The sequence below is a fragment of the Pygocentrus nattereri genome, chromosome 5, assembly GCF_015220715.1.
Source record: "Pygocentrus nattereri isolate fPygNat1 chromosome 5, fPygNat1.pri, whole genome shotgun sequence".
NCBI classification, from domain to species: domain Eukaryota; kingdom Metazoa; phylum Chordata; class Actinopteri; order Characiformes; family Serrasalmidae; genus Pygocentrus; species Pygocentrus nattereri.
In genome coordinates this window covers 24,478,136-24,497,699 of record NC_051215.1, presented here as the reverse complement: position 1 = coordinate 24,497,699, position 19,564 = coordinate 24,478,136, and the positions used below count along the sequence as shown (strand labels likewise).

Sequence of the window (19,564 nt, the reverse complement as noted above, 5' to 3'; positions counted from 1 at the left end):
TTTTAACTGGACATGGACTTTACAATCCTTTTTTAAAATCCTTTTGCTATGAGTGACCCTGCACTTTAATAATGTTTCATTTATGAGAATAAATGATGAAACATTCCATTTGGTCACTAACAAAACAATCATAACTCTACTAACTTTATCAAATGTTTCAGTAGTGACTGACAATTTGAGCTCATTTTGAGCAGAAATCAAAAACACTAGTCAGTACATGACTAACAAACACAGCTTTGAACAGCCGTACACACATAAAATCATCTTAGTTAATAAATATAAATATACAATATGTATTTAAAATATATACGTTTGCTTGATTGCAGAAAATCTGTGTTTCAGTAGTGACAATTCTGAATGTTCCTCACTGATTTTCAGACTTTGGGACACATTTGCTTCAAAACAATGGGATCTAACTGGTCACCATGTGGCCATGAGGGACAGGGATGCAGCCTCACTTCCTGCTCTAAAATGCAGGGGTGTGGCTAAATCAAGGCCCCGCCCACATATTAAAACTCTGTGACGCATGGTGACATTAAACAAGTTATTTTACTTAAAATTATATTTCAATTATTTATTTAAATAAAAATTACCTCCGTTTAAAAAAAATGAACATTTTTATTTTTAAATAAACCTTAAAAAATGAGTAACAGTTAAATATTAATAAAGCATTATTTTCACAAGTAAGGTGAAAGTAGGTGTTGGGGTTTGGGACGGACACCTCCCAATAGAAAGTACCCTATAAGTGATGACTGTGTGTATTTAGCTTTAACCTTGGGGTTAAACAGCTCATAACATGATCCTTGTAAATATCTGAGGGCTGAGTACTTAATGTTTTCTATTATTCCTATTTTTTACTTTTTTTTAATTAATTTTTTTACAGTGGAACCAGACTTGAACTCACTCAGTAGAGTGATCTATGACTCAATCTGTACTTTTCCTTTTGAAAGTGTGGACTGCTCCGCGCAATCTAACAAAAAGAAACCATAAAAAAACACACCTACTAGAATTTAAGTGACTTCAGGAAAAAAAATGCATAAGCCCCTCCCACCACTCCGCACATTTTCTTCTGATAGGCTGCACCTGGATGCCTAGTTTCAATGATTGGCAGTCATATAAATATGAGGCATACACACTGTATACACCATGTATTATAGTTACACTTTACCAGCAGTAACTCTACTTACCTTCCACTCACTGGAATACTTTATAGGGCATTACATAGGTCAGAGGCCAGCAAGCCAAATGTTAAGAACCATTTTGTTCTGTCAATAAAAATCAAACCAAATTCAGAGCCAAAACATTTTATATCCACTTCAACATCTTGGCTGTAAGCATATCTCAGTATGTGCTGATGTACTAGTATAGGCTAAAACAATCCAAACAAAAATGCTTTTCTCGCATCTCCAACAGGAAACTTTTCCACAAAAGTGGAATAATTTCTTGTAAAACGTCTCTCAACATTCGATTTTTTCCTAGGCTGAAGTCGCTACTGATTCACCAGCTCCTTTTTTGAAATTTCCCGTTACACCTTAAATTGTCCCTGAGGTGCCAGAATGCAGCGTTTAAGGTGGAACGGAACATTTCAAATAAGAAGCTGGTGATTGACAAGATGACTTGGCAGTTCATTATTGCTGCTGTAATCTGTATCAGTCACTCTTTACAGAACTGTTTTTTTCCTCTTTGCAGAGTTGAACAGCTGCCCATCCTGTGCGTCTGATGCTGCTGATGCTCTACTGCCTTGATCGGGTGCCCACTGCTCACCGGCCTTCTGGACCGGCTTGACCACCGTTGAGCTTCTTGCTGTACAACGCTGTGCAGTCCTCACCCTCAGATGCTGCCGCTGCCCAATCATAAGCGAATCTAATTACCCGCTGCTCCACCTGTTTTCCCCTTTGTACTATGATATTTATACTAACCATGATTGCTATCCGGCGTGTTCTAGAGCAGGATGGGTTCCCTTTCTGAGTCTTGGTTCCTTTCAAGGTTTCGTCCTCTTGCTCTTACGACGCTCAAGGGGGCTCGGACCCGGATTTTCTTTCTGTAAAGCTGCTTTGTGACAACACCTGTTGTAAAAAGCGCCATATAAATAAACTTTGCTGGCTTATTATCACCCAGCCCTAATTCTTCAGTGATACGAAGCTGAAGTCACATATTCACCAGCTTCTTGTTCGAATTTCCCCGTTCAACCTTAAATGGAGCAGCAGTTACATTCTGGCGCCTAAGGTGTCAGCACTGCTGGACCATTTAAGGTGGAACAGGAAAGTTAGCTAGCTAGCTACCGAAACATTAGCATGCTATTAGTGATTTTCTTGCTATAAAGAAAAGCGACCAAAATCCACTGAAGCGACATTAAACTAAGATAATACAGCGATATGCTCTGTTTGGAGGGTCATGTAGGCCCAACACTTCTTCCTACCCCTCTATCTCAACAGGAATTGGGACACCATACCCCTAGATGTGCACACGCTAAACAGAGGGCCAAGCGCTTAGTGGTAGGGGCGAGGGAGAAATGGGATTGGGCCTAAATGTACACCAGCACAGTGGCCCTACTGGCCACTTTATTATGGGTTTTCAATAAAGTGGCCAGTAACCGTACAACATTACCACTTCAGAATGTGAAAACAGACAGGAAGGCAATTTAACATTTCCTAATAAAAATAATTTATTTTGAACAACATATAAATATTTTTTTCAAACACAATACAGATAATGTTTGTTGTGAATAAATACTAAACAACGTCCCCCCGCAATCCCAACAAAAAGAGGAAAAAAACAAAAAACAAAACAAAAAGAAAAAAAATACAATACTCTATATGAAAGTTTGCACAAATTCGTATTTCGTCGTCTAAGTCTATAGTTGGAATGTCACTATGTGAGAAGTAAGTCAGAAGTACCTCAACTAATTCCAGAGCAGCTTATTAAGTATTGTGCAAATTTGTGATCATCTGAACTGAATTCAGAACCAGTAGTAGAAGAGCAGACACTCAAAAATCCTACTCACGATCCGACTGCAAATTGTTCTTGAATGCGTCATTGGACTAAAGCACATGTCTGCTTATGGGCCCACAGGGTTCTATTTCTCATATGTCACCACAAGTTATATGTGTTACCACAATATTAGACGTCAGGAATGGGAATGTATTACACAGATGTTCTTTTCTCGGCAAAGCCGCAGTAGCCAACCTCCTTTCCGTGCTCCTGTCTACTGCGCAGTCCATAGTCAAACAGACACGTTTCTGCATACCGAATGTACGTAATAGAGGCATTGTGTGAATGTAGCAGAGAAGTACAGCCAAGGGAATGAAGCACCCTTGCAGAAATAAAAGACAAAAAAAACCAAAAAAACAGACAGGGTATTCACAGGTCTAAAAGAGGGTGTGCACAACACAGAGGTGCGTTTACCTTCGGGTCACCGTTTTCGTTTTTCTTCTTCAAACACATCGTCAATCCTGACAGGGATTTCACTTCACGCATGGTTCCTCTTTATTAATCTCGCTCATGTTTTGTTTAGTTGTTTTTTTTTTGTTTTTGGTGTGGCATTTCCCTTCAGCTTCATTTTGACTTGGTATGTGAACGATCACATGCCGCCGTTTTAAGGAGGTGTGGTGGAAAACCTGTTTTATTGCACTTCGGAATTTCTTTCGTTTTTAAGCTACGCAACAATGTTAGAACGTATCCAACAAGGTCCAGCGCCATAGCCAGTAAAAAAGATACTGAACGAAGTCTAGCAAGGCAAAATCAGGTGAATAATCATTTCAAGAGTGAGCAGGACACTAAAAAGTGATCAATGATGACCAATAAAAAAAAAAGAAAGAAATAAAATTAAAAAAAATAAACGAACAAATCAATCTCAAAAGGCAACAGGTCCGTACTGCCGGCAGACATCAAACGATGCAGCAGGAAATAAAACTGGAGCACTGCTTTGCAAACTCTAATTGGCACTTAACCTACAGAGTATGAAATAAACTACCAAATGCTTATCTTTCGGAGGCCTCTGAAACCCTGTAGCTCTTTCATCCTGTATTTTCTACAGGCCCCACTGGCTAACTTGCAGTCCACAGTGGCGATGTACATTGGCTTGGTCATTATCATTCTTTAAGTAACTTTGGTCAAATTTTGCTGCGTTGTCAGCTCACAATCAGGAAAAACGAAAGGAAAAAAAAAAAAGAAAATCAAGAATCCTTTGAAGTCGCTTTCCCACAAATTTGTTGGCAATGTATAAATCGTTTACAATCTATTACCCTGTTCGATATAAATCACAGATACCACAGATGTATGCGACTGGATGCCAGTGTATCATCAGTTTCGTCATGTCAACAAGCCCCGACCTCGGTCCTATACACACATGATACAAAATGATCAAAACTTTGCTTGAGAGGTAATCGCAAGTTCTACAGCACCGGCTGGCTCGTTAGCCCCGCCCGAGAACATGTAGGTGGGTCAGCCGCAGGATTCCTTTCACGATGCATTCGCGCACCTCGACGTGCGAGGTTCTAGTCCTCCTGTATTTGGACAGAAAAAATTCAGTCAGCCTCGGTAGATCTGCTTGAAGTGGTCGCACTCGTTGCAGTAGCCTTGCTTCTCCTGGTTAGCGTAGTGGTCGCAGCCCTGCGTCCTGCAGCGCTGCTTGCTCTTCTCTTTGGGCGCCTGAGCGCGCCGGCCTTCGCGCTGTCCACGGCTCAGGCAGTCTGGGCACAGGTCAGTGCAGCCGGGTGACAGGTTTTTACAGCCGCCGCGCCGGCACTGGACTTGGCTCAGCGTTGGTGGAGGGCGTGGCTTGGAGGCCCGCTGTGAGAGAGAAAAAGACATATATTGTGAATTGTTCACATCTGATCAGGTATTTTTATTACTTATAACAGCCACAAGCATCTAATCTACAACGTCTTCAACTAGCTCCTCAATCCTGCTCTTGCACATTTTAGTGATTTCCCTGAACAGAATTGACTCATGTAATGTAATTAACAAGTTTACAGTGGGTGTATAAGGGAAGGGAAAGCCCTAAAGTGTGCAAGGCAGGGGAATTTGAAGCCCATTGAGGCTGGGAAACGGTCTTTATATAATAGCTTTAAACCACATAACGGTTGTATGCAAAAGTTTAAATACGCTGTATGTCTTTTGATTTTGTAAGTGAGAACAGGTTAATATATCATCTACTGGGAACACCTGGCTTTTCCTGCTAATTTCAGTGCACATAGTTGATTTTTTTTATGAATTTAACATACTGGAATACAATATAACTTCTGCACAGGCCACATTTTATGTTGCAGCTAATTTAGAAAGTCAACAAAACATTTAATTCACCCTAAATTTAACTTAGAACTGTACATTCTAAAACCTCAGCTCCATTTCTGTCATAAGTCTCAGCTCCAGTTTTGACGTAATCTGAAGATGCCTGTTGCCCTTTACACTATGTGTAAATTTCATGATGAATGGACCAAAAGGCCCAATATGACTTGGAAAAAAGTCTGGTTCCAATGACTTAAAAGTAAAGTCGGTTTACATTTTGGAGATACAAGGTTTTGTTCCAACAGCAGTGAAATACTTTGGCTTCACAACTCGCACCTTTTTTGGTCAAGCTGTGCCTTTAAGTCAGGCCAAAAACTCACCACTACTAGAGGAGGGGAACTTGAGCCTCTGCTAGCAGCTTGGTTGAGTCTGGCACTTTGCTCCTTCACATAGCACTTGTTGCAGTAGCCCTCCAGCATGGCCTTTCCCACTGCTCCACAGCCCTGGCCCCGGCACCATTGGTTCTGGAAGCCTGCTTCTGATGTGTGTCTGGGCTGCACCACCGCGGGAGCTGCCTCTGCATGAACAACCAGTGACAACATCAACCACATATCTAATCAACATTGTAACATCAGCACTAGCCAATGCACTTTTGTTACAACTTATAATGAAACCTGCTACATACCACAGGCTTTTCTGTGGTTTCTGTTTTAAGGAAAGTATTGTCGGCTAGGGGTGCTGTGGTCACTACAATGGTAATAATCTTTCACAAAAAGCTGCTTGAAGTGGTAGAGAATATACATCAATGTTTTGGAATGAAAACAGCACTTATGCTGTTACTGCTGATACTACCATGGATCTGGGATTTAGTACATCAATAATTCTGTTTGTCTTACTGTGTTGTCTTCACAAGATGGTTAAGTGAGAGTATACTATTCATGTTAATGCAACAACAGACAGCAGTGATTGGACAACAAGGAAAACAGATCTTGCTACTTGCTTTAATTCAACGTCAGCCACATTAACCTGCTTGGGTGCACTGCTCTGGTTCCACTTACGGTGATTGGTCTGATAGTCCACGTAACATATGGTGCAGAATCCCAGCTTCTCCGGTGTCCCAAAGAACGTGCAGCCTGAGCGCTTGCATTTCCGTGCTGTCTGTGTCTGCCAGCCATGGCCTGTGGTGCCAGAGCGCTCTGGCTCCCTCACCGGCGTCCACACCGAACCTTCCATCCTTGGCTCTGGCTGCTGAGGGTCACTCCGCTCCGAGACCGTGGACCTCTGCATGCAGGGCGTGCAGAGTCCATTGAATGTCCGAAAGGTCTCCTGTCGGCATGCACTGCAGCGCTCACTATTCCTCTCCCTCTCTTTCTCTTTTTCTCGCTCTCGGCCACCCACTGCCCCCCACTGGGTGTGGCCCCAGCCATGGTGGGAAGGTCCTTGAGGTGGCCCGTTGCCGGCCAGCCGGCTCTGGCGGGCAGCGAAGCAGCGTTCGCACAGGCCATCGTGCTCCACGCTGAGCGTGAACAGGCAGCCGAGCGTCTTGCACTTCATGGCATGTGTCTCACTGTAGAGGCTGAGGCTGGGGGCTGTTGGGGGCGGGGCAGAGCGAGGACTGGGTATCACAGACCGCTCCGAAGTGCCTGACCTCCCGCGGCCCTCGGGCTCCGAGGATGAACTGGCATGGTTGGCCACGGCCTCCAGCTTCCTGCCGGCCTGCCGCTTCTCGAAGCACTCATGGCAGTGTGGCTGTGTGTCCACCGAGACATAGAAGGTGCAGCGCGGTGTGGCACAGCGAATCTCTATAAGGGAGAGCTGAGAGACGGAGAAAGGGGGCGGCCGCTGTGACTGCGGAGCCCAAAGAGACTCTTTGTCCTCCTGCCAGCGCTTGTACTCATGGTTGACCAGCTGCAGGTAGTCCTCCATTAGATTCATGTCCTCAGGCAGGTTTCCTTCGTCGAGTCTGGATGGGGACGCCAGAAAAATGTAAAATTTTAATCACACTGAAACAATGGACCCAAATCCTCGTTCTGGAGAATCTAAGGCATGTTGGCAGGTTTAGTTTGATTAAAACTAAGTTTGTTCTGCTACTATGTGAACTAAAATCAGTGGACCAAATTTGGGCTCTACTTAAAATTCTGTGCTCAGAATAGTTCTGTTTTCAAAACAAGGCTGAGCCACATTTCAAGCATTTAAAAGTGTTTGATACACATACATATGGCCAAACACGTCAATTATATTATATATTAACACTAAGTTTTAAAAGCCATAAAAAAGGGGAGAGATACTTTGAGGCTGTATGTTTTCACAGCAATTTCAGTGATTTCACTTTTTTTTCGCCATGGAAAAACCATGGTAACACACAGCCTCTTGTGACATATTGTTTAAGAACATAATAATGTACATAATAAAACCTTTTTTTTCCCCATAGTACTTTTGTAACAACATCAAAAATGTCGAAAGCCATATTTTGTTTAAGCAATGTTTAGATTTTTTTTAGTGAAACTACTCACTACTTTCATGTATCAATGTGTTCTTTTTCCAAAAAAAAAAACAAACAAAAAAAAAACCCTTTGGATGAAAATCAGAAGTAAAATGCAACAATGTATCACTTCCTACTTTGGTCCAGACGAAGGGAACCGAATTACCAATGTAAATGCACCCTTACGCAATTCTGCTCTAATACGCCCACATCAACTCAGTAACAGCCCTCTAGCTTATTAGCTAGACCAGCCCCAGGACCAAGGTTATGAACGTCTGCAATGTGGTGATACATTCAACCTCTTGTAGACATGAGTTAACAGAACAATGGTACATTTCCAGTCCAACTCATAAAGCAAAAGTTGACTCAAAATATAACTACAGTCTAGGTGGGAATCACCAGTGATTCCCGCAGACGTGTGTGACTGTCTCATACCGGGCTGCCCTGATGATCTGTGTGGGATCATAGCCCAGGCCGATGACGGGGATCTCCATGAGCATCAGGTAGTCGTTTAGCAGCCTCTCCTTCTGCTGCTGCTCCTTCTCAGTCAGGAAGTGTATGCGCAGCTCCTCAAAGCCTACCCTGCCAGGGTTTATCAGGGGTACCGCTCGAAACTCTAAAGGGAAGAGGGCACATCACATTAATTTTATTAATAAATAAAAGTATCAAACAAGCAAATACAGTCACATAAACTAGGCTGAAAGGGTAAGTAATGTCTGGGCTATACCTGGACCGCTGTCTTTGACAGTGATGAGGGGGGCAAAGTGTTGGGAGTCGTAACCAAGGACTATGGGATACTTGTAGCACTCTCCTGGGGGCCAGTGAAGAGGCAGGTAAATACCTCCAACATTGAGCGGTGAGAAGGAGGAGCCCGACTTCATACTTCTCAGCACTTGAGCTGTGGATTTACAGAGGTCAGTGAAAAGCAGACCAAGGGCACATCAGTCATTTTTAAATCAATCATTTAATCCATTCAAACCAAGAGAGGAGACTCTACCTGCAATGACTATAATAGGCCTGCGCAGGATATTTGACAACACAAAGATGTGAATGTCCTCCAGTGAGTCAAACTGTAGGCCATTACTGCTGGACATAGGAGATGCCATATCAACTATCTTCTCCCATTCCTCTTCCCAGTTCTGGAAAGAAAAAAAAGGCATTGATCCTTCATCCATAACGGCACTACTGGAATATTCTCCAGGAAAAACACCCGACAAAACACTGCATTGAAACTGTAGGAGAGTAAAAGGAAAATGTGACTATGGCTCGAAGTTCAAAGGTTTGCAGGGTGCTGCTCTGTTTTATATATATTGTGAGAGAGCAGATAGCTACCTTGGTGCTGTAACGCAGACCAGTCTGGGTGAACTCCTGGGAGTGTAGCAGCTCTGTTTGAAAGCGTGCTCTAAAATTACTAGTGTCTGTCTCTTTGAGCACGGCGTAAAGGGCTTTCCGCAGCACCAGGTCAGTGTCCTGCACTCCCAACATGTACTGTGAGGCTGCGTGAAGCAGGCAGTTCCCATCACCTAGAAGAAAACAGAGTCACACAGATACTTCAGTGCCTGAATAAGAGAAACACACAGCCAAGCATCTATAGTCAGACACGTGATGGCATTGGGTCAGCAAACGGGCCCATATCATGGAAAAGTGTGTGCAAACTGCTCAAGATGTCATGAAACCAACACATTTACATACATCAACCTAATTAGCTACAGTAGTTGAAGTTGAATGATGCATGATACAGGGATTCAGAATAGACATCATTTATATTAATAGTAAGGGGAAAAAGAGGGGTTGGAAAATGGTCATGTAACAAAAATGAACTACAACTGTTTTTGGTACATAAACCTACACAAATGTTATAAATGGACCTTGAAGGAAAAAATACAGGGGAAAAACAAAGCAGGATATGGACTGTTTAACCTAAACAAACACCAGCCTTTGCCAGAACAATGAGGCACTATGACTGTGGGGTTCAGGGCCTCTATAATCATAAACCTGACAGTCAATATAAACTTGTCCATGCTCATAAATCTACTAACACCCTGAAAAAAACCCAAAACACAGTCCACCCTTCGACTTTATCTGATAAGAATCAAAGGCAGCAAAAAGGGCACAGTAGAGTCTATGCACTGCAAACTGACTTGCGGTAGCACTCTGAATGCTTTTTTTTTTTGTAGGCCGCCTCCACATGCTCAGAAGGGTGTTTTTTCCCTTTAAAAAAAAACCCAAAGGGGCAGGTTGTGAGCAAATAGGTTGTGAAAAGTCAACTGAAAGGTACCAGATATGCAGTTGTAAGAGACATAACAACCATCAATGTATATTGTGCTTTGTTGCTAAGATTTCAGAGGCGCTAAGAAATATGACAAACGGCAAGGTGTTTTGTCAGGCGGTGAGACAAAAATGAACTAGGGAATTTCCACCAAGCACTTTAGAGGTATCTATTACATGGGGTCATATATCTCTTAAAAGAGGAAATATGACTTTCTACAAGTTCGGAAGTGTCACCTGTCTGGCTACCAACAGTGAACATGGGGTGTACAGTCCACAGAGCACAACGGCACTACAATTAAGAGGTGGAGAAATTATATCACAATATATTAAGACGTTTTCACAATATCTAATTTTTTAAAGACATCTGCTAAGACTTAAAAGCAGCAGAGCCACATTTAAAAAAATACTATCAAAAACTATGAACACAATGATTTGCATTCACATTTCAACTGCATTAGACTAATTATGCTCTCTTTTTAATGAAATTAGTTACAGAAGTAGTGATGATCTCCACAATATACTCAAAGAAGCATATTGTGACTTAATTTATTACAATAACATTATATATCGCCATATTGCCCAGGTGTAATTTAAGCTTTTGCCTAAACACTGCAGGATAGGGCTGAAGAAGGATAGTGTGGTCCAAAAGTCTGAGTGCACTGTGAAAATGTTTCCATTTTGGATTCTTTTCTACCTTAAAACAGGATTTTTCATTATCAAATTTGTATTAATGGCATAACAATTTGAGTGAAAGATGAAGTAACTGAAACTTTAACATGAATTTACCAGTACTTTGTTACATGCCCTTCTGCTTTAATGAGTGTGCACTCAAGCTGGACTCCACAGGTTTGTTTGAAAGCCTCTGATGAGCAGATCAAATCCACCCAACAGTCTTAAGCTTATGAACTAACCTTTTTGTGCAAAAACCTAATTACAAAATCGCTTAAACCTGAATAGTAACCTAAAAATAGAGCAGAATTTTTCATATTTCTTAATTTTACTTAAGAAAAAAAAAAAAAGAATTCAATGTAGTGTCAAGGCTTTTTGGACCTCAGTGTTTTAAAATGGTTTAAAATCAGTCAACACTAAAACCCTATACATATCCAATTTAACAAACATTTATGCCCAATAACAACACTTTAAAAAGGTAAATAAGTTATATATAGATGAGTTAAGTTCAACATTACAGAGACTGTATGTACAGATTACATACATTACAGGCCGTTTAAACATGCAAAACACCAAACCCCTGCTAACAGCACAAAAGCTAAGCCATAGATTCCATTTTAAGGCCAGGGTTTTTTCGATGTTGTGCAACTTCAGTGAGCGCGTGCGCGCCCTGGTAACAAGCTGCTCTAAAACAAGACTACAACACAACAGGGAGGAATTTCCCTTGTACGCGATTCTCTCAGATTATGTGCTGTAAGGCCGGCACTTCAGCTTTTTCTTCCCCTGGTCCGCTCTTGAGACAGCAGGGCTGAGCTGCAGGGCGGCTGGACTTTCCAAGGAGGAGGAGCCTCGCGCTACAGGAATGTCTGTACCTTAGCTTTACCAACAACCCACATCTCCAAGATCATCATAGAGGGCTCTGTAGTATCTTTTTTTCAAATCCATGATGGAGTCTACACCTGCAGCCAACCCAAGCGAGGAACTAAGGGTTTTTTTTGTTAAACTCGAGGTCTATCTCATTGTTTAAATGTTCAGTTGGGGAGCTGGAGAATATCACTCATGAACTAGGGTTGCTTCACTGACCTCATGAGAACAGGTTTCCAAATAAGTCAAGTTCAATGGAAACAAGGGCCCGACTGATCTGAACATTTTGTGACTGTTTCAAAGAGCTTAATTTTCAGATCATTTTTAATGTGGTCAAAAATGAAACAGACATGTGGTTTACTGATGAGACGGTCAGTTGTAAGACAAGATCAGGTTCTTTAATAGTTGAGCACAGCAGAATGGTTCCTTTGTTCTTTTTTAAAAAAATTTTTCAAAAGAACGAAGCACTTATGACTAGAATTGTACCCTGTAGCTTAGAAAACCAATGACACGAAAAAATACAATCTCCACTAAAACGATGCTTCCAATTGATTCCAAACACTTTCCACTCTGCAAAAACGCTTAAATCAATTATAAAACCTACTGACTTTTAAAACGGCTCGGAGGGGGGGGCTGATATGAAACGCATGAAACAGATTTTTCGGAAATACCCAGACCCTCGGTCACAACCACATCCTTATCAGCACGGATCACCATTTCGGTCACAGCTACAGGACACAGATGCAAAATAAAATGAGTCAGCTTCGCGGACACTGGCATGGATTGTCCTGCTCTGTTCGTCCTTGTCTCAGTGTCACCTGATGAGACGAATTCTAGTAATCAGCTGCCAATGGCCTCCGTTCTGAGAAGTCTTTCATTCAAAGTAGCACATTCAATTCCAACACTTTCACATCGCGAAATGACTTCAAAAGACCAAACTGCGGATTCATTACAGAGGAAACGGTGTTGGGTCCAGTGACATAAATACTAAACTCAAGAGAGCACAAGCGTCCAAAATATGGCCCCTGCGGACAAGCACAGCTCAAGGAAGGACTTTAATTGGCCCGTGGCTTTTCTTAGAATGGATTTCAGGTGGGCTGCTATGATGTAAGCCTTTTTTAAGTCATGACTACAGCCTAAAAGCACAAAGTTGGACATAAGAACTGGCAACTTCAAGACAGATGGAGATCAGAATACTTTTTCTTTGAGAGACATAGAAAATATATGTGCCGTTTATGTTGAAACTAAAAAATTTGATGTCAGTAGACATTGTAAAACAAAGAATGGGATTTATGTTACTGTCAGCGAAAAAAAAGCAGACGTTCTTCTCGCAAATTTGATAGTAAATATTATTTGCTCAACACATTTTTTAAACATATTTTGACTCTTTTCTGACTAATATTGTGGGAAAGAGTGACTGACCCTCAGGTACTTTAATATGGCTCCTTTTAAAAACTATTATGACCCCCCTAAAACAGAAGATCCAATGGCAACTGCTAGGAAAGTCATTAATTAGCCTAATAGGAGTCTGTAAGTGTGAGCAAATCAACACGTTTGGATCAGTACAACATTAAAACAATACAAAGCTACGACACAACGCCACTGCAGCCGCAGTAGAGGAAACTTATTCAGTTGTGTATTATATGTTTAATCTACTTATATGCTTAGTCTACTTGCGACTTTCTGTAATAGCCTTTCATGACGCTTTTGTTCAGCTGGACTTACTGTAAAATTAGTGACTGTACAATGGAGCAAAAAGGGCAAGTACACAGAAGCTTCCTCTTGCAAAATTACTCATCCTATGCAGGCAGCAAAGCCTGACCTCAGGTTAACAGCAGAAATGTTAACTCATAAAAGAGCTTACTGTGAACAGGGTATCTTCAAGACCCCTTCAAATCAAATCACACCAAAAGATGGGGGTTGGAGGGGCGAGGGGGCATCAATGTGACGGCACAGGATTTTCCCTGCGGGTCTGATATGCTCATGCAGCAGACGTTTAAAAAAAAAAGAAAAAAAAAAAGAACGAATAACTGTTTTCCTCCACATTTGACTCTTTGATCTTGCCCCAATTCTTACAATGAGTTTCAAAGTGATCTCTTTCGAACCTTCAGCAAGTCAGTCCTGTACTGAAAAGAATTCACCATAGAGCTTAAGCATAGCACACCGGCTTCAGCATGAGAAAAAAAAGGAAAAATTGGCTTAATAGGCAATAAAAGGGCACAATTTGTTCATGAGGTGCAAATGTTTGGTGAATGGCAAACAAAGACAGCCTCTGTCTCATAAGGTCTACATTAGGGATGGCTAATGTGACGATATTTATCACTATCATCATCATTTATGGCATAACTTGTGTTCTGAGCATTTCATAGATATTGTCAGTGCTTCAAAAACACTGACTGCACGTTTTATTGACCCCTTACATGGCCAGAGTAATCCGGCAGGCCCAAAGTTTTACTACACACTTCTATAACCTAACCTATCTACTCTGTAGTTACTGAATAATAAGCCTGAGTATGCATTAAGCCTGGGATTTTAATGGGTTAAAAGGAAACCATAATCAGCCTGGCTTCATTGGTTTTAATGCAGTACAGTAAATGAAATGGTGACAATTTTTTTTTGTAACTCACAGTCTGATAATATTTTTAACATGTGGCACTTCTGTTTTTTTGTCTCTACCAACTTAACAAGGTGAAAAATAATCTTAAATATTGTGAAGTTCTTTGTAACATGAAAATTTTATTTAAGTATCATTATATTTTTTCCATATCGCCCACCTCAAATCTATGCCCTACATAAACAGGATGTGGGACTGAAATATGAATTGCTTTAGTATTGAAAGTTGCATCTGTAAAGAGAGCAAATGTTCAAACTGCAGGCGCTGCAAATTGGGGAAACTAAACCTAGTAACATGGATTTTGGGAGTGAGCAAGTCCTAAACCACATACCACCATACTAAATGGTATGTAAAAGTAGTACAACAGCATTAGCAATGCATTTAACAGTGTAATAGGTGTAGTATGTTGTTTCGGACACAGACTTGGATCAATTAAAAGCAACAAAAACACCTGTGTCCTGTACCTGCCTCAAGACAGAAAAAGGTGGATATGCTGGTCTTCTTGGGTCAAATAACAGGCCTGTAACTTAATTTATAGAACAGAAATGGTGGGACTTTCCCCAAATCATTCAGCCCTTACTTGCAAACGCATACTTTTGGATGCAGCTTAATCAAAGGATTGCCTTGCAGCTACAAAATGTGAGCAGTTCTGAAAACAATGATTCGCAGTATGTGCCACAAAGTGAATAACAGAGTGGGTAAACAAGAAAAGTTTGACAAAGACAGCCAACGCAAAAGCTGCCAGCATCAGACATTCAAGCCAGCCTAAAAGCAGAAAGCGAGGCATTACCATTTGTCCGTAGTGGCACCAGCTTCTTGACCTCTCGGCACCAGTTGAGCCTCTTCTCCTGCTCCAAGGAGGACTGCATGGCCCGGTCCAGGATGGCGGCCTGGATGACCTCACGGAAGGCCTGTGGGAACTGGCTCATGCGGATCATCTCCAGCGTGTAGCGGTGCATGCCCCGCAGGTGATGGAGCAGGCCACTGCTGGCCGAGGGCTTGACCACATCATTGGGCACGCGCTCTCGTATCTTCACGGCCTTCAGGAGGTTGCTGACGAATAAGAACTTGGGCAGGAAGTTCTGGCCTTGGGACATTGTGTTCTTGAAAAAGGGAGTGGGGAACCGATTTATCTCTGTGGGGGAGAGCGGGGAAAGAACAGCGACAATGAATGATTGGCTGTGTCCACATTTAATTCTGCCAACCTAGATACAGCAATTAAGTGAAGAAGGTCCCTACACAGAAGTGGAGATAATAAGCAGGGCCCAGAAGCCACCTGATGGTGGTGGACATCGACCAAATCCTGTTGGGAAACGTCTACCTGGAGGTCATGAGGAGTGAAATGGCCAAAAAAGGGCCATATTACAGTCTGCAGTCTACATACACGACGCGAGTCGTGATGTGATTTTCCAGCTGCCTCGGGATGCTAAGCTAACTTACAAGGGCATCATTAAGGCTCCTCGGCTGAGGTTGTCTGAGGACAACTTATTCAAATAGCCTCCATCGCGCAGACGACCCCCGCATCCCGTGCCCACCTTCATTCACTCTTCTGGTTTAAAAATAAATGACCATAATGCCATAATGTCGAAATTAAGCGCTGATTCTTGGGTGTCTGTACGAATGTGTTCTGTCACAGCCCGCAGGCAACAACAATAGGACGAGGCTGAAGTTAGCTTCCCATTCGCAAGCTTCTTGTTCGAATTTTCTCGTTCCACCTTAAATGTTGCAGCAGTTCCATCCCGTCTGCCTACATTCTGAGACGACAGACTGTAACTGCTGCACCATTTAAGGTGGACCGGAAAAATTCGAACAAGAAGCTTCCTAACAATAGGGACCGCTCTGCTCGTAGTAAAGCAGCAGCAGCAGCCTGACGCTCCAATTACGTAATTGGGCTTATAAGACTGTCACAGACAATGAAAGGCTGCCATGTACACCGAAAGCAATGATATTGACGCCAACGACGCCTCTTCCAGCTACCTCGATTTCCTCGGAAACGAGCGTAAATAAGAGACGTCTTCGCAAACAATGGCTGTCAAAAAAAACCGTTGAATTCAAATTCAGATTCAGTCCAACGGCTGCCAGTCAGCCAGACCAACCGCCGACCAGTTTTGGGTCGATTAAGCTTCATTTAGTCCACTTCGGAGAATGATATGGACACAAATGAGGAGGTGGGGTGACGGGCAGCTCTCCTCTTACCTGCTCAATATGTCGGTATCCAGCAACAAAAGCCCATAAAGAAGCTCCGACTCCGCCGCCTTCACTGGCTTAACGTTACTTCAGTCCGCGGAGCCCCTAGTGCTCCATGGCGCCTTCAGACAGCCGAGCTGTTTCCGCCAGCGAGCATTATAGGGCGTTCAGAAGAAAAAATCGCACATACGGATTGATGTAGGACTTAATCTAGTCAAAAAAAGGCTTCGAATTGATGTCAACAAGGAAATGCCAACGGGGATTTCCAAGGAGGTACTTTCCACTTTCACAACCGACTATGCAGCCAATTAGCTAGCTACTTCGCCTAGCCTGCACAGACGCCCGGCCGAGCGCGATGACGTCGCGCTCGAAACAGTGACGCAGCCACGTCGCCCATGTTGGCCACACCCATCGGCGGAGGAGGCTCGTGTCCTATTGTTAGCGCTTCTTCTTTTTCTCCCATGTAGTTTATTCAGTCGCCAGCACGGCTAGGAACGGGGATTGAAGGGGAACTCCGCCGAGTTTTCAAAATTCCTGCATAATTACATGATTGAGATGTAATCACAGTCATTCAGATCGCTTTGGTGTGGGTTGCTTCCTTTTAGAGAAACTTGCCGAGTCAGAGCTGTTCACAGTGGTGGTGATGGTAACTAGACGTCCTCCTCTAAAAGCTTCCTCACAGAAATATGAAATGGCTATGAACACACGTCCTTTTACGGTAGTTTTGCGATTAGATTTTGGTCTAAAAACGTATTTCAGTCCATGTGTGCTGGAGGGATAAATGGAGGGTGTTCTAAGGCAAAATAGTCCTCAACAAAAACATGTTTTTTTCAGATCCATCTCTATTTTAAAAAGACGTGTAGGTTCACTGTTGGTTTTTGGATCTGGACCCCTGGTTCTTATCACCACCAATCAGTAGGTTTTTTTTCTACAGGTAAACTTTTCCACATCAAACCACTCTGAATGACTTTGTTTATATCCCAGAATTATACAGAATATTAAAAAAATTCCCCTTTAAGTCAGGTACTGAAGGTGCTTTTTAAGCCTTAGCGTATGTCATAAAGTGCCTGGAAAAGTTTTTATCCAGCAGGTGGTGCTGAGAAACTGCAGCGTCATGTTGATTAGTCCTGTGTAATTTTCAAGTACTTCGCTGAAGATGTATGGAAGTACCAAAAACAGCCAGTCTGTACAAAAACTGCCCTTATGGGGAAAAAATTCCACTATTTACAAACAATTGCCATTAAATTTTCAGCTTGTTTTGACTCACGTGCATTACTGGCACATGAGTAACTGGGCCACTCCAGTGACTAAGAATAGAAACTTTAGGCCAATAGTTTTTGATTCCAGTTCTGGGAGCCCACTCACCTGACCAGTTTCAGCTATTTTCTGTCACACCTCCTCCAGCTCATCAGATAACTATTAAGCGTTTCACAAGCTGGATCAGGTGTGCTATGGGCAGAGAACACCTGAAACACCTGCAAGGTGTCTCCAGATTAGGAGAACAATGTTTTAGGCAGCAGATATTAAATGGGAAAACAAATCGTTACAGTCTAAACCAAGTTATTCAGAGAGGTTTGATGTGAAGCATGCTGTTTTAGAGAGATGTACAGAGACAGAATTGTTTACATTGGTGGTGATGGGAACCAGACGTCTGAAGCCTTTTAAAGCTCCCTTACAGCAAGCAGCTGCATACAATTATTATGTGTACATTGCCAGATGTCAGAAATATTGTTACATTACATTTTTTAAATAAAGTTTTGGTCTAAAATGTATTTTTTCTATTCTATCTATTCATGGTGGTGAGGTGTACGTAGGGCAAATTTCTTTCAGGCTTTCCACTAATTTACCATTTTCAACATTACATATAAAAACTTAAAAGACTGGTCATTTTTGATTATAAATGAAATGCCATTGTAGACATTGTGAACCCTGGTTCCTATCAACCCCACTGTTAAGAAATCTGAGTCTCTAAAATAAACCACTCTGATAAACAATATTGTTTATATCTCAGTGATTGAAATATGCAGAAATTTTGAAAACTTCTCCTTTAACTACAGCCCATAACTGACTCCACAATAACAAGAGAGGTTGCAGCTTGTAACAATATAGTGGAAACATGTTTATCATATCATTTCTACATTGCATTTACAATTAACAGGTATGCTTCGGTACCAAAAAGCAGTCAGGTGTTGCTTTGAAAAAGGAAGTATTCATTTAAAACCTAACATTCATAAGAACATTGCCCTTGTGGTGACTGTGGTGGCCCCTCCTGCAGAGCTGGTCCACTCTGACGTCGTCTGATTTAGGTTGTTTCATAAGATACTGTTTGGTTACAGCAGTGATCAGTGTATCATCATCTTATTTAAAGGGGAATTCCGCTAATTTTTCTAAATGTCTGCATAATTAAGTGGTTATAATGTAAACAAACTCGGTTAGAGTTGTTTGGTGTGAAATTCTCCACACTAGAGAAACTTGCCAAGTCAAAATTGTTCACAGTGTTGGTGAAAGGAACCAGGCGTCTACCTTTAAAAGTTCCCTCACAGATTAATCAATACATGAAACGATCATAAATGCATTGCATAAAGCCTGAAACATTGTTTAATGATAGTTTTAGATATTTACATATTTGTAATACCTTTATTGTGGAGGGATACATGCAGGGTGTTGTAAGGCAACATAGTCCTTAAGGAAAACATATTTTTTCAGAGTTACCCCTATTTTGCCATCATGAACATTAAATATACAGGTCCACAAGCCTTGTAGCATGTCATAAAGTAAATAAAATGGCTGTATTTGTGTTGTAGACTATCACCACCGCTGTAAGGAAAAATGACGTGGATTCTGATTTTAACCGTTTCACATCAAACCGCTCTGAATGTCTTTGTTCATATCTCAATAATTAATTACATTTTGGAAAAATTGTTGGATTTCCCCTTTTTTTCTTAAAAAGTGGTGACTACTAGCAAAATTACATTTAAACTGTAAATGTGCAAACTTGTTTTGAATGACAAAAATATCACATTAATAGTGTTTTTAATTTGGTGAGAAATTCAGGGAGGGCCTTACTGCCAGCTGAGAGTTCTGAAACCCCCCAACACCCCCCCCCCCCTTAACAAGCAGCTATGTGAGGCCTTTTACTCAGCAAATGAATCTGTTCAGCCAAATGTGATGGAAAGTAATCCATTGGATTAGGTTAGAAATCGCAGATAGTCAGAAATCTGTGGAATACATCTTTAAAGGAGCCCTCC

The 19,564-nt window shown here is 41.8% G+C and overlaps 1 protein-coding gene across 1 annotated transcript; it reads right to left on the bottom strand.

The window, feature by feature from the left end:
* Positions 1-2,640: 2,640 nt before the first annotated feature.
* tnfaip3 (tumor necrosis factor, alpha-induced protein 3) lies at positions 2,641-16,651 on the bottom strand. Its single transcript, XM_017694116.2, has 9 exons — positions 16,326-16,651; positions 14,920-15,264; positions 9,044-9,234; positions 8,709-8,850; positions 8,439-8,609; positions 8,147-8,327; positions 6,288-7,192; positions 5,610-5,806; positions 2,641-4,791 (listed from the first exon to the last, which is right to left on the bottom strand). The coding sequence occupies exons 2-9, from the start codon at positions 15,224-15,226 to the stop codon at positions 4,531-4,533; spliced, it is 2,355 nt and encodes a 784-aa protein (XP_017549605.1). The 5' UTR covers positions 15,227-15,264; positions 16,326-16,651; the 3' UTR covers positions 2,641-4,530.
* Between the last annotated feature and the right edge of the window lie 2,913 nt (positions 16,652-19,564).